Here is a 16,445-nt window from a genome sequence, read left to right on the forward strand (position 1 = left end):
GTCACCTAAATACCAGCCAAGTTTGGTGTGGATGCCTGGCCACCAGGGGCTACTTTTTCTTTGTCACGGGAACACTTTAATAAATTATAATGTATACTGGGATGTACCCAATGTTGGGAGTACCTTTGCTGATGAAATCACAGATATTTTAAAGTATACTTATTGTACATAAAGCAGATGTTTTTTACTTTAGATTCAATCCTGATGCTGCCACCAAGTAATAAATACTTCTTTGTTCTCTTCTTTGCTCCTAATCTTGATCATGGCAAAACACTTTGTAAGATTAGCAGTGGAGCTAGGCACTAAATGTTTACTTTTAACTTTACCAACAGGTAACTTTCAAACAGCATGATTCTTGTCCCAGATGATTAAATAAAAACATATGCATGGTAACCCCTTATTGATTAACAGAGAACAAGAGAGAATATTTCAGCAGCCATCTAATGCAACCAATACACAGAAGAAACCTTCATAACATTCTCATCAATGATTATTCAGCCTTTGCTTGAAAACTTCCGAGGGGAAACTCTGACCTTTTGAAGCAGTTCATCTGACAAATTAATTTTTGCCAGAGTTCCACTACAAAATGAGTTTTTAAAAATGTACTTCTTACAAGTGGAAAATGGTTTATCAGATTTGGAAATTTTAAATTAGCTGCAGGTATCACAGGGGAAATCTGCAACAGCTAAAGCCTTTGTTCTGTCACCTAACATCTATCACATATTTTTGTTACAGTATATATTAGACTAAAACCCAGACTAGACATAAGGAAGAACAATAAGCCATTCTTTAATTAGGATCCTGTTTATACTTCTACTGTCAATCCGAATTATGTATTTGAATTAACCTTTTCTATCTTCACTGGAGTGATTGGTTTAATAAATTCCAACTACTGCATTTCTGCCTTACATTTTGAACCAGAGAGAAAGTTAAACATTTTCTTGAAAACGCTTATCATCAAGGCACAAAATAAGCCAAACTAACATTCAGCCTTTGAAAATAGAGTATAAATGAATTTGTTAATCATTCTGCCTTCTGTAAACATGCAAGGAACCCATCTGTCAGGGATAGAAAGGGGGGCCTGATTTGAAATGTCTAATCTCCTTAATGTGGATTTTAAGCCTTTAGAAATGATTAAGAACCAATATTCTATAAAGATAACTGTCAAAAAAAAAAAAATCACTATGAAACAGCAGGTAGTTTTCTTAAGCAGATTTTGCTTTATCAGGTTATAGCTGTTATTAAACCTAAGAATATAGTCAATAGCAGCTGAGGTCTATTTCTTTTGCTACAATGGCCCTGGTAGCTTTCCAAGGAGGTGAGCCATGGGCTCCCTAGGACAAGTTATTTGCTTAGCCTTTACTATCAGCAGGTTACTTCAATGACTAGAGAGTCAACTAAATAAAACAACTTGGAATCATAAAATTCAAGCTGAAGAGTCCTAAGAGATCATCTATTCCAAACCCCTCATTGTATAGAAGACACTAAAGCTCAGAGAGAAGGGACATAACTAAAAATCACCTAAGTTGGTGGCAGAATTTAAGACTAGAACACAGTTCTCTTGACTTCTAGTTTAGTGATATCTCTATTATAGGGGTCCTCTTTATAGAAATAGATAAATAACATTTACACAAGATTACTTCAACCTACTTAAGTTCTCCTTGCTGGTTACTTTTCTTCTTCCGTGGAGGTTTCTTCTTCTTGGGTTTATTTGCATTTGTATTATTTTGTTTATTGTTCACCCCAAAGTGGCCTGCAGATATGTCACTTTGTAGTAAATTCACTAATAAAGGACTTGTTAGAGTGACGTCTTTATTGACAGGGAAACCAGGATTCTGACCACAGGACATCTGATTTCCATTTGGTGCTCCACTGAAGGGTGCATTAAAAGGCATCCCATGCCCTGAAAAGTGGTTCCCTGAGGTGCTGTTTCCTTGCATTGCCTGCAAATGGGGAGGCACCATGTTTGAAGGTTGCATGGAAACATCAGGCATCATCTGGGAAATGTTGACTTCATTGTTTGTGGGGGTAGTGGCGTCATTATGCTGCTGGGACATGTGTGAGCCAGGTCCTGGTGGTCTTAGAACCTGCCCTTGAATTCCCATAACCTGAGATGGATTAGTGTTCACAGGGCCTTGCTGGGCCATCATTTGTCCTGTCATTTGTCCTGTAAACTGAACCATATTTCCTTGCATGTTTGGAGTTGGTCCTCTCATTATCTGAGCTGGTCCCGTCATAACATTGGATTGGTTCTGACCATTAAATGGCTGCTTATTTCCTTGCATCTGATTGGTCATTATTTGCTCTATCATTGGGTTCTGCTGTAGCAAGACCTGGCCTTGAGGTCCCATCATTTGATTATGTGGTGCCATCATCTGCTGGCCCTGCTGGGGAATCATTTGTTTGGGAGGGGTCATTCTTTGCGGTGAAGGCCCAAGGTTTTGGTTTTGAGGGGCTACCATCATTTGGCCTTGTGGCATAAGTTGGGCACGAGAAAGGATCATTGGGTTTTGAGGATTCAGGGCTCCTTGTGCCTGAGCGTTCACCATCTGTCCTTGGGAGGACACAATCTGTTGATGCATGCCCATCATTTGAGATGGGGGTCCTTGTTGAGGTTGACCTTGCATGCTGCCCATGTTCACCTGAGGAACTCCACTGTTATTAGTTTGTTGACTGGTTATATTGCTATGAAGTCCCATCATATTGGGCTGCATCATATTTGGTGGCCCATGTGATACTTGCATCTGGTTCTGGGGAGGACCAGTTCCTTGGCCACCTTTAAAAGAAAAAGCACAGCTTTAGAAAAAAATTCTTATGAATCAACTGGCATTAGTACATTCCAATGACCTTAACTACAAAGATACCCCACTCCCCACCATTCTGATTGACCAATTTAAATACCATTACCTGTCAACACACTTGAGAGTGCTTTTGGTGGGTTTTCTGGGTCATAAAGGTGTGACGCTGTATAATCATCTATATTGAGATCTTACTGCACAACAAGGATAGAGGTAAACAAGTTCTCCCCACTCCTGCCTGGCAACTCAATGATACAAATTTTTTGCTGGATAATCAAGCTTACATTCTCTCAGATTACAAAGGGAAGAGGACATAATCTCATTGTCAATACTGAATAAGATGATTGTTGCTACCTGTAAGATGAAGAAAATTAAAAACACTTTTGGTCAGTGAACTAAATTTTGCCTCATGAGCAGCTGGGGAAATATAAGATGCAAATGAAGAGACTTTAAGAGAAGATGCTTCCTTTCTAATAAGCAAATTCTGAAGAAGTTGGAGAGATCTACAAAATTTCTTGGACTTTTTTCTCCAGCTACCTGGGCAAACACTATTTGCTATATGTGCAAATAGGAAAGGCCAAGAAATTGCCTTCCCTTCTCAAGATATCATATGAATTTTCACCAGCTACAAACAGGTTTTTCTAATTCAATCATATGCAATTAAAACTGGGATCAAATGATTAAATTAATCCCAAGTGAGAACACAGGACTATCAGGATATTTTTGATGACATCAGACCAATGTTCCAATTAAATGATGCCTTGACATAAAGGGGCAAGATAGGAATAGAAATAGTAATTTGTTACATATAAAATTAGAGAGATGAAATGTGGACCTTTGACCACTTCTTGGCTCATTCCTGGAGTAATCAGATTCAACCTCTCCCAAAATATTTTGTGTTTCATAGGGGACTTACTGCACTAGGACACTTTCATGTTTCTACAACCAATACACAGTGACTTAGGAGCTATTTTCTGTGTGAGTCAAGTTAACATGTAGTATACAACTGATTTCTAAATCAATTATCCATATGACCCAAAATTTCTCAAATAGATTGTGGAGAAAAATCCCTGGCTAAAGGGATAAGCCATTACAGATCTCCTTGACCTTTATTTTCACCTATCTTCAATCTAGCTTTATTCACTCTGCCCAGAACACATGGTCAGCTTCTACTGATGGCAGCATTACACTCAGCCTCTCAAGTGTACTGGCTGCCAGTTAGCCTGATCCATATGTGTTTCATCACTCCTTATTTCAATTGAGAAAGGGTTAAAGTAAGAAATAAATATAGAAACATCTTAATTAAAGGAATACTTTACTGGAGGCTTAAAACTCTAGTAAAAGACACGAGTTACTGACCTGAGATTTGTTCCTGTAAATCTTTTCCCTAACTAATTTGAAAGCTTAAGTTGTTAGCTTCCCCAACTTGTTCCCAACAAGACAAACAGCCTATTTCAATGATATTTGTTGAGACTGCTAATCTGATAATCCTAGGATTTAGAAGGAATCATAAAACTCAATTAGTTTAACTTCTATCTCAATGGATGATTTTTTTCTCTAATATATAATATATTAGAGAAAAAACAAATGGTTTATCTAGCCTCTGTATAAATACCTCCAGCAATAGGGATACTTGAGGCAGTCTAGACCATTGGTGAATAGCTCTGTTAAGCAATTTTTCCTTACAGGTAGCTAAAATCTGCCTCTTTTTAACCTCTATCTATGAGGTCTAATCATACTTTCTAGGGGACAAGAAGATAAATTTAATCCCTCTTCCACATGACAATTCTTAAGATATCTTAAGATAGTAGTTGTGCCTGTTTTATTTACCCTACCAGCCTCAAGTCTCCTTTGTTCAAATTTGGCATAAGAGAAAGATAAAATGAGTAAGATGAAAAGCTCCTGTCCACAGATATAGGGAGAGAGACAAACCTGTATGCTGTATACTCTGGTTTCCTTGTAGTTGAGGGGCTCCTGTGTTCCCAGGGGTTCCAGAGGCTGTTGAAGGCACTTGGCCTTGCAAAAAATTCTGATTGGCCTGTCCTGTCGAGAAGCCAGGTGGGAGCCGTTTAGGTATTCCTTAATAGAAAATAATGAGTGAGGCGGTTACCTAGCAAATTTGGACTTTTACTCAAGTATGGAATGAAAAAGGAAGGATGAATAGCATGAGGAATCCACTTACTTAAGTCTTTTTTTTTTTTTTTTTTTTTTAATCACTGGCTATATCTTTATATTAAGTTCAGAAAAGATGGGTTAAAAAAAAAATCAACACAATCTCTTACATGAGCATTGTCAAAAATAAAAATAAAATATTTAAAAATTTATAATTAGAACATGCCAAGGAAAAGAGGGCAATCTGCTACCTAGAAGTGACCATTGTTCACTGGCACAGCTAGGTTCATGTGCTCACACTGTTCTGTAGCCTACCAAATCTGGAAAATCCGAATTTCCTCAGCAGAGACCCCAAAGGAATATCTGAAACAAGGGAACATGCTAAACCTTGAAATATGCCCCCCCCCCAAAAAAAAAGCATGAGAACAGGTTGATATACAATATATCAGGATGAATAGTTGAGTCCTGATGTTAAAAATAGTTAAGTAGCTTCAATCCCATCAAAGGAGATAAATGACATTTCCTTCCACAATATTTCTCCCTTCCTCCTTCCCCCACTTCAAATATTAAATAAAAAGTGTTGGTTTCTTTAAAATGGGTGGTAGAGAGAAGCTTCAAAATGAGGGAGAATATCACAGAGCCTGTTCTAAGGTTCTCTGCTCCATCTTCTGATGGTCATGATATAAAGAATCATTATAATATGAAGTGGCTAAAATCTTGCTTCTCTTTTTTGACAATGTTTTATGTCTGAGAATTTAGGAGAGTAAATAATACAGGATTGGATGTGGTCATATAATCTAGATGAACCCATCAAGGACTTAATGGAAGACACAACTCAAAAATCTTCTTTCCAATTTTACTTTTATTAAACATATTTCTCTTTAAAAGTACCATGTTTTCGATCCCATTCTCCTCAGAAGACACTTTTTGCATACAAATATGCATCTATTTAATAGCATGTCTTCTTGCACCATCCAATAGTACCTGAAAACATATTAATCAAATTTGTAGAATGGGACCCAGATAAAACCTGACTGATTATCTGTTTTAGAATGTCCAGAATGTTGGGGAGCTGAAGTTTGGAGTTGAATTTCCCCCCCCCAGAAAACATGAATTTGGTAGCGCCCTTTTCTCCAAGAGATGCAAATATTAAAGCCACAACTATAGCCCATGTCAAGAAAATAAATTGCAAGCCAGTGAAAAGATCGATGAGCAACTCAAGTTCACCAGAAACTATGAGAACATGCCTTTACTATGCTGTACTAGAGCTTTAAGGAGTATTTTGGGGGTGGGGAAGTGACGACTTTTTTTCTGAGCATGTTTATCAGATGACAGTTATAATCGTGCTTTCTATGTCTTACTGAAAAGCTCCAAGCACATTCTTGTGCACTAGATAAATGATTAATAATAATAAATAATAATAAACATGGAGATGGATAAGTTTTACGGTAATTGTTTTACCTCTCACACATTAAGCTCCATTGCTTTTTCTTCATACGAGATACCTTAAAAATTAATAAATAAATCTCCTTTAGGTATAACTAGTGGAGCTCCCTCTCTAAGGAGCAGCTATCTGCATTATAATACTGTGAAAGTTAATGCATTCTGAACTTATCTTTTGCATTTTAACAAAGTTTTACCAAATTCATCATAAGACTTTTTACCAGTAGTTGCTATACTGCCAGGGGCAGCTAGGTGGTCCTATAGAGAGAGAGAGGTAGGTCTGGAATCAGGAAGACTCAACTTCCTGAGTTCAAATCCAGCCTCAGACACTTAACCCCATTTGCCTCAGTTTCCTTATCTCTGCCAAGAAAACTCCAAATGGAGTCACAAGAATCAAAAACAACTTAAAACTATTGAATAACCACAATGTGCTAAAATCAATAGATAGGTTGTAAAGTGTGACAGCTCTTTTTCTCTCAAGATTTACTGTTAAGATTCCATACTTAATCTTTTTATTTTGACCTGAGGAGAAACAAAACATTTCAATTTTGTGATTGAATTATGTGTAAAATGTGCTTTTCTTGACACATTTTTCTTAGCTAACAAGTCAAAGGATTTCAGAAAACAAAACAAATGCATCTAACATAGATTACCTGCATTTGGACAAAGACAGTTGGCTTAATTACCAAGATATCATGATACACCAAAGTAGCTAAATTAATGTGACAATACTAACCATGCAGGGTAAAATATGAATTAGATTCTTACATTATAGCTTTACCCATGCCAACTGAAAAAGCCAGATGAAGTTCTAGCAATTTTTCTCTCTAAAAAACTGAATGGCATAAAAATGTTCAGTACAACTCACCTCCTAGACCTGGATGTAAACCCTGTGGACCCTGATTTTGTTGTTGCATCACCATGAAGTTGGGTGGCACATTTCCTTGTTGAACCATAGGATTTCGACCAGGAGAAGTGACAGGCTGCTGAAATCCTTGGGGAAGAGGGTTATTTTGAGGTGGCCTTGGTCCCATCTGCTGCTGTGTTTGGTTAACTGTTGGAGATGATGCAGGAGATCCCTGCTGAAAAGAGGAAGGAGACGAAGCAGGAGACTTGTTCGTTAGGTGAGCCTGCTGAAGTGGTGTAGGGACCCGGGAAGGTCCCCCTTGAAGGCTCTTCATTTGAGGAGCAGTGAATTGACCTGGGTTGCTCATTGGAGGAAAGTTTGTATGGGACTGTGAGGCTTGCTGGCTTCCAAAGGGATATGGAGGTGGAGGGTGGGAAGGAGTCTGTACTGTGGCTAGTGATGGTCTTGCCTGGAGCTGCTGCTGCATAGGACCAGGAAGGGGGGCTTTTTTCCATCCTTGATTTGCTGTCAATGTGCCCAGAGCACCCTGTGCTGGTGGAGGCTGAAGAGCTCCAGAAGGCAACTGGTTCCAGCCAGGAGGCACAGGCACCTGAGTGGGAGCTGTAAAAGGAGGCCGAATACCCTGTGGCTGCTGCTGCTGATGTTGCTGTGGGGGTCTAGGTTGCATCTGCTGCTGCTGCTGTTGCTGCTGCTGCTGTTGAAGCTGCTGAAAATTAGGTGGATTTATCTGTCTGTTAATGGGAACAGGCTGCATTTGATGGAGTTGAGGAGCCAAAGACCCTGAGGTATGACTCTGTTGCTGTAAAGGAAGCCCAGAGAGAAGTGGATCCACTGAATCTGTTTTAAAGAGAAATCAACAAAGGGTTCAATTAATGCCACTGAAAAGTAATAATAACTCACTTTTCAATACAAGGTTTACAAATCACTTTTAGATTACAAAATTAAATTAAAATTTAGGCTTACAAAATTAAAAAAACACTTTCCTTATCATAATTTTTATTATGGGTAGCTTAAGTACTATTATCTCTATTATAAAGAGGAAAAAGAAAAGTGACCTGTCAGTAATTGTACATTAAATGCTAAAGGTGGGATTAATCCCAGGATTTCTGATCCTCAGTCTATACTAGAATCTCTTATGATACAAAAGGTCTCATAAAGTCAATTATTATCTCTGCAGATGGCTCTCAGATCAATTTACCTAGTCCTGACTTTCTTTTTGGACACCCAAGCCAATTGCCATATTGTATATCTTAGCAGGATGTCTTATCCTAAAGATATCTTTTACAACACGTCCAAAATCGAATTCATTATCTTTCTTCAAAAACCTTGACCTCTTCCTAACTTCTCTCTCACTATCAAGGACATTACCATCCTTCTAGTCAACCAGCCTTATAACTTAGGTATCATTCACAATTCCTCATTCTGTCATCTCATCTCCTCTCCTCTCTCATCTTCAAAACATCTCTCCCACATGTTCCTTTCTCCTTCTGACCCCGCCACCACAATAGTATAGGCTTTCATCACTACTGAAATGAGCTTTAATTCTCAATGTGGGAAAGGTAGAAGGCAAAATTCTACTGTTTAGGGAAAAAAAAAAAAAAAAGTTTAAAAAAAAAAAGTAAGTTAGTGCTTTTTGCCACAGAAGGGGAGTTAAGCACTAAAGGAAAATGATCAACTCACATAAACTACTTCCATAATCTAAAGAATTCAAGAACTAAAGAGAAAATAAATACTGAGAAGGGTTGATATAATCAAGCTTTCCCCCTAATGATTGTAGACAGTAAGGATAGCTTAGAACCTAGTTCCATATTGAAGACAAAATTTAATTCCTGTTATTGTCTAATTAGCTGTGCTCTGTTCCACAGTCACAATCTACACACCTAATTTAGGTCAGCTGTTTGGGAATTGATATCACTGATTACAAAGGGGTTCAAATAAAGGCTGGCATTAAGGTAAAAAAGAATTAATCTAAGCACAACTATGAGAAAAAGAGTTCAAAATCTAGCTGTTACTGGGATTTGGGATCAGAACATACAGCTTTTCATATTTCTTCCTTCTCTAAGATTCTATGAAGATACATGATCTTCAAGTAGGAAAAGATTTTTATTTTTTTTGCTTGACAAGATTAAGGAAATAAATCAGTAGGGAGGATGGAATAACAGAAGGAGAACTAGACTTTGAATCACAAAAACAAAGTTCAAATTTTGGCTCTAATATTCGCTAGAATCTATGGCTGTCACTTCACCTTTAAGAGTCTGTTTCTTTCTCTGTAAAAGTGGAAGAAATTATTATAAGGAAAGAGTTTGTACAAATCTTGCATAAACATGAGCTAATAGTAAGCTCCCTCCAAAAATAGCTAATTGCTAGTATGCTTACATAAGCAAAAGATCAAAAATATAAGGGAAAAAATGGTTAAGCTTCTAAATCTTATTGGATCTGATTCCTTCTTTGTAAAATGCAATGGTTGGAATAGTATTTTTCTAGGCTTCCAGCACAATTCCCACAGCTATCATTCAAAGAACCAATTTTTGTGGAGATAAGTCCTAGCAACTGCTTCTCCATGTGCTGTAGCCACAATTCAAAACACTGGAGAAAGTCCTTATCACCAAAGCCCCGTCAAATGATTCAATATTAGAAATGGAGACAACTTTGTCAATGGAAATACTAATAAAGAAGATGCATTACCATCTGCTTTGTTGCTAAAGCAAATCTAGTAAGGATAAGAGGCCCTTCCATCTGACTCTATGTGTTCTAACCTTCTCTGTGTTATATATCCCCTTATAAGATACAAGCTTCTTGAATGAAGGTACTATCTTGGTTTTCTATATGTATCCTAGATGCTCTGCACATAAGAAATGTCCTCACATTCTTAGAATCTGTTAAGAGGAATAATTCCCAGAGATATCTTAGAAGGCCTTCTCCCATTTTATCCTTAGTACTTCTGTCATTTTAAGGAAATGAGAACTATTAAGATAAAAAAATAAAATAAAAATACAAGTATGTACTTAAGAAATGTTTACTATCCCTAAGCTAGGCCACAAATAAAAGCCATTGACTTTAGATAGCACTGATCTTGTTATCTTAAGCAGAAAATCTATTTGTTCCCTATTTCTTTAAAAAAATTTTTTTTCATAATAGACTTTTATTTTCAAAAACATGCAAAGATAGTTTTCAGCACTCACCTCTGCAAAATCTTGTGTTACAAATTTTTCTCCCTCCCTTCCTCCCACCCCCCTCCCCCAGACAGCAAAAAATTCAATGTGCAATTCTTCCACATGTATTTATACATTTATGCTGCACAAGAAAAACCAGATCAGAAAGTAAAAAAATTGAGAAAGAAAAAAAAAAAAAGCAAGCAAACAACAGAAAAAGTAGATCACAACTATGTTGTTTAGATTATTGGAAATAGCCTGAATCATCACATTGTTAAAAAGAGCCACAGCCATCATGGTTGATCATCAAAAACTCTTCTTCTTGTCATGTAAGATGTTCTTTTGTTTCTACTCCCTTTACTTAGCAACAATTCATGTAAATCTCTCCTGGCCTTTCTAAAATCATCCTGCTGATTTTTTCTTATAGAACAATAAAATTCCATTACATTCACATGCCATAACTTAATTATGGGCATAATGGGCCATAATTCACACAGTTTCCAGTTCCTTGCCATTACAAAAAAGGCTGCTACAAAAATTTTTGCACAGGTGTCCACCCACTTCTTAAATCTTTCCCAATGTGATCATTTCCTCTTTAATAGCATTAGTCATTTCAAGTGCCTTTGTCTAAGCACTGATCATATTTGTTTTCCAATGGAATTGTGATTTCATTGGCATAGGGAACTCCCAGTAAGGAAATTCCCTCTAGCAGGGTACTTTGGGATCTACTCCATAGTCTGGGACACTGAGTTTAGTGATTTGCACAAAGTCACACAGTGACTTACCCAGTTCAGTGGGTAAGGAACTCTCTATTTTATATGTATGTGTATATATATATATATATATATATATATATATGTGTGTGTGTGTGTGTGTGTGTGTGTGTGTGTGTGTGTGTGTGTGTGTGTGTGTGTGTGTGTGTGTCTTTTTTAATAAGTTGATTAATCTTGCTGAACTGTTTCTTATTTCTTTTGTATTTCTTATTCTAAGAAATGGCTTTCTGGGAAGAGGTGGGAGCAGGGATATAATGGGATATACATATCAATAACAATTTATTCTTTCAAATAGAAATATTGAATTGTGAAATTCAGGATTCAGCTGCAGGTTTTATCAATTACTAAAATATCTATTCAAAGGGGTTAAAAAATGTTCTAATCAATGTTTCAAAAAGACAAATATCATGTGTCCCTTTTCCCAGAAAAATACAAAGTATCTCTGAGCCTCATCTATAAAATTAATGGAAAAAAATTCATGACTTATATGATTCTTTATAATTCTAAATCTATGAATCTATAATACACTCATTTTGGGTTAATTTTTACTTTTAACCTAAACAAGTGGATGGAAGCTCAGCACAACAAAGATTTGGAGAGTAGCATACCTGATGCCATCTCGTACTTTACAATAGACTTTTAGCCAAATACTTAAATTCATTACCTGACTGTGAAGCAGGTCGAGGTGCTCTAGTCTGAAGTTCTGGGTTAGCACCAGCTGCTATCATGGAAGAAGATACATTTCCACCCTGGGACATCATAACAGCTGCAGGATTGTTCATCCTTATTAATCCTACCAAAAAAATTGAAATCTATTAGTTTTTCTTAAAGTAGAGTAATAACTTAGAATCACATTAAAAATGTATATTTCCATAGCACTTTAAGATTAAGCAATCCTCTGAGGTAGCCAGTATTATAATACTCTTTTTACTGAAGAGAAAACTGAGGATAAAAGAAATGAAGTGACTTGTCAAGGCACACAGCAAGTAGTATCAGACTAAGGACTTGAACACAAGTTTCTAAATTCCAATTCAGAGTTTTCCAATATACCATGCTGCCTCATTCAATTTAATTCAATAAACAAAGTCATACACTGTGTACCATATGCTAATACTATGTACTGCTCTAGTAAAATGAAAACAAAGCAAAAAAAAAAAAAACAAAAAAAAAACAAAAAAACACTTCTTGTTCTTTAAAAGTCTACATCCAAAAAGGGGATACAACAGATATATAAATAAATAAAGTATACAAGGAAAACAAGAGGAAAAGTGCATTAAATTTTTGTGGACAAGGATACCTGTGATGAATCTTGATGGAATAAAAGGATTCCAATAAGTATAAATAAGAAAGAAGTACATTCTAGAAACAGAAAATGGCAAATACAGAGGCAGAAAACAAGAATTAAGTTCAAAGACAAGCTATGAATAGAATATAAAAGCCATGAACAGAGAATAGTATGAAATAAGGTTGGAAAATAGAGTAATAGGCAAATGAGCTGAAGGAATGTGACATGCAAGAAACATAATCAGTAAGACTAAACAACTGATGGTTATGGGGATAAGGTGAAACAGAGGATTAAGTCGAGTACCCTCAAAAGTAATAGGGGCTATACAAGATCTTAAAGTGTATTATAAAACGGCAGTCATCAAAACCATTTGGTACTGGCTAAGAAATCAAGTAGAGAATCAGTGGGATATAAGTTAGGTACACAAGACATAGTAGTCTATGATTATAGTAATCTACTGTTTGATAAACCCAAAGACTCCAGCTTCTGGAGCAAGAACGCACTATCTGACAAAAATTGCTGGGAAAACTGGCAAAGAGTATGGCAGAAACTACGCAGAAATTAACACCTTATACTTTATACTAAGATGAGGTCAAAATGAGTACATGATTTAGAGATAAGGGGTGATTCTATAACCAACTCAAAAGAGCAAGGAAAAGCTTACCATTAGATCTATGGAAAAGGAAAGAATTTATGATTAAACATAAAGAATGTTAGAGAAGATAGAAAATGGGTAATTTTGATTACATTAAATTAAAAGGTTTTTACACATAAAAACCCCAATATAACCAAGATTAGAAGGAAAGCAAAAAGCTGGGAAACAATTCTTATAGACAGTGTTTCTGATAAAAGTCTCATTTCTCAAATATATAGAGAATTGAAACAAATTTATAAGAACATAAGACATTCCCCAAAAAGGATATGAACAGGCAGTTTCCAGGTGAAGACATTAAAACTATATGCTCATATGAAAAAATGGTCTAAATCACTGATTAAAGAAATGTAAATTAAAACAATTCTGAAGTACCACCTCATACCTATCAGATTGGATAATATGACAGGAAAAGATGATGATAAATGTTGGAGGGGAACGTGAGAAAACTGGGACACCAATGCATTGTTGGTGGTAGTGTGAAATGATTCAACCATTCTGAAGAACAATTTGGAACTATGCCCAAAAGGCTATAAAACTACATTTGATCCAGCAATATCGTTATTAAATCTATATCCCAAAGAAATCAGAACAAAGGGAAAAAAACTTACATGAACAAAAATATAGCAACTCTGTGGTGGTAAAGAATTGGAGGGGAATGGCTGAACAAGTTATGATATATGAATATAATGAAATAATATTGTTCTATAAGAAACAATAGGAAAGCCAATTTCAGAAAAACTTGAAAAGATTTACATGAACTGATACTGAATCAAGCAAATAAAATTAGACAACATTATACAAAGTAACAGCAACACTGTATGACAATCAACTATGATAGACTTAGCCTTTCTCAATAATGCTATTCCAAAAGACTCATGATGAAAATGCTGACCACATCCAAAGAACTTAGATGAGTCTGAATGCATATCAATGCATACTATTTTTACTTTTTTTCTTTCTCTTTTTTCCCCCCCTTTATTCTGAATCTTCTTTCACAACCTGACTAATGTGAAAAGTTTATTTTAATTATAATGCCAATTAAAGCAAGGCTAAGTTCTAAAAAAAAGTTAGTAAAGAACTAGAGCAAGAAAATAATTTTATAGAAAAAAGTTAGAGAAAATAGATGCTTTGTGTCACTGACATGCTAATTTTATGACTTAGATGAAGAGGTGAGTGATTTGCTTCTGCCTTTATGCACAGGTACAATATTCATACTTCTCTGGACAGAGCTCATGGAGAGAGTGGGTGGAACAACTTTCTGGAATCGTTTAGTCAAGTGGTGAACACCCAATTTTGTTCTATGTCTACATTAACTTTAAGTACCCTTATTATTGCTACTCATTAGTTTCAAAAACTCTGTTATCACTGCCCAACAAGCTGTTATCTGACAGCCAGAAATATTTGTGGGCTCAGAACTCTGGTCAGACAGAGTAAACTGGAGCAGGCTAGCCTAAGAGAAACTACATTTCCAACTACATCACTCCCAAGCCAGGTGGCCTTAGGATTACTGTTACATCCTTCTTAAGGGCCGAACAATATCAACAGGATGAAATCTTAGTGAGATGGCAGGGTTAAGTGAAAAGTCAGTTTGACCACTTTTGTAAGTAGTTTTGGGGCAGGAGGTAGAGTTCACAATGTGGAGTCAATAGACAGGAAGAGATAGAGAAAAAGACATGATTGTTGGGGATAAGCTTCCAAAGAAGAAGGGAGGGGAGGCATATAGTAGTGGAAGAGAATGTCTACAGCTGGGAGGTGGAGTATCATAAATGGAGAGTAGGAGACCAGCTGAGACCAAACAGAATTTTGTATCTAATTCTGGAGGGAATAGAGAGTGACTAGAATTGATTGAATAAGGGATAGCATGGTCAGATCAGACATAAAGAGATTGACTTTTAGCAAAAAGATTCACTTTGCATTCAAAATAGAAAGGATTGAGTAAAGATGAAAAGAAATTATAAGATATTAAAAAGGTGGAGGAGCTAATGAAAAGACTGCCAGGAGAAAAGAGATTAGAGAACTGAGGAGAGAGAAGTCTGAAACTACTACTGAATCAGATAGAAAAAGAAAACACTAGAGAAAGAATAAAGGTTATACTGTGCAATGTGTCCAGTTGAGATAACAAGAAATTGTAATGGATCCAGTTGGCACAGAGATGTGACTTTCATCACTGAAATAACCAGGGGACAAGGGAATCAGTTAAGGGTGAAGAATAGGTAGTCGAAATGATGAACTATAGAATTTAGTACTATTAAATAGGGCCAGCACAAGGATAAATTGGGAGACAGGGAGAGTGGGGGGTGAGGTGAGGTTGAATAAGAGGCATGAGACAGAAATAGATGTACTGGTAGCTCTTTTTAGACATCCATACTTGCTGATCTATCTCTCTCTATAGATGCCAGATCTCCAAAACAGAAAATACTAAAACAAAACCAGTGAAAGGATGATAATTTATTATATCTAAGTGTTATTCAGTTGTTTCAACTGTGTCCAATTCTTTATAACCCCATTTAGGGCTTCCTTGGCAAGAAGTGGTTTGCCCTTCTCCCTCCCCCTCATTTTACAGATGAGGAAACTGAGACAAACAGGATTAAAGGACATGCTGAGGGTCTTAAAGCTAAGCTGGTTTTAAATCTTTCCTAACTGTAGGTCCAGCACTCCATCCATTGCAGCACCTAGCTGCCTTATTTCTAACTGCTTATTTACTATCGTAGGCTGTGTATCACAAAGATCTCCTAAACTCAACATGTCCAAAAATGAACTGATTTTTCTTCCCAAACCTCCTCATTTCTTTCTAACTTCCTTATGGCTGTTGAAGATATAATCATTCTTTTTTTTCTTAACTGTTTATTTATTTTTCATTTTTAAAAGCTTTTTATTTTCAAAAAATATGCCTAGACAATTTTCAATATTCACTCTTTGCAAAATTTGTGTTCCAAATTGTCTTCTCCCTTCCTTACCGCCATCCCCTCCCCTAGACAGCAAGTAATCCAATATGTTAAACATGTATAATTTTTCTATACATATTTCCACAATTATCACGCTGCACAAGAAACAAAAAATGAGAAAGAAAACAAAATGCAAGCAAATTACAACAAGAAAAGTGAAAATGCTATGTTGTAATCCACACTTAGTCCCCATAGGCCTCCCTCTGGGTACAGATGACTCTCTCCATCACAAGACCATTGGAACTGGCATGAATCATCTCACTGTTGAAAATAGCCACATTTATCAGAATTGATCATTGTTTGATCTTGCTGTGGTACCATCATTCTTCTGGTAACCCAGGTAACCAACCTAGGGATTACTTATGTTTAATCTACTGCCAAGTTCTGTCATTTCTATGTTCAAAAATCTCTTTC

At 36.4% G+C, this 16,445-nt stretch overlaps 1 protein-coding gene across 3 annotated transcripts in view; it reads right to left on the minus strand.

Moving 5' to 3' along the window:
- Positions 1 to 16,445, minus strand: part of NCOA6 (nuclear receptor coactivator 6) — a 71,716-nt gene that overhangs the window by 20,947 nt on the left and 34,324 nt on the right. For all 3 annotated transcript variants that reach the window (XR_012486724.1, XM_074292441.1, XM_074292440.1), the window contains exons 7-10: positions 11,811 to 11,939; positions 7,222 to 8,058; positions 4,731 to 4,877; positions 1,651 to 2,776 (exon numbers count right to left, since the gene is read on the minus strand). Coding sequence is in view for 2 of the 3 variants with exons in the window: in XM_074292441.1 (XP_074148542.1) it covers positions 1,651 to 2,776; positions 4,731 to 4,877; positions 7,222 to 8,058; positions 11,811 to 11,939 (2,239 nt within the window). In the remaining variant the exon portion in view is untranslated. The remainder of the gene's footprint in view (positions 1 to 1,650; positions 2,777 to 4,730; positions 4,878 to 7,221; positions 8,059 to 11,810; positions 11,940 to 16,445) is intronic.

Source organism: Sminthopsis crassicaudata, chromosome 2, assembly GCF_048593235.1.
Source record: "Sminthopsis crassicaudata isolate SCR6 chromosome 2, ASM4859323v1, whole genome shotgun sequence".
Classification (NCBI taxonomy): domain Eukaryota; kingdom Metazoa; phylum Chordata; class Mammalia; order Dasyuromorphia; family Dasyuridae; genus Sminthopsis; species Sminthopsis crassicaudata.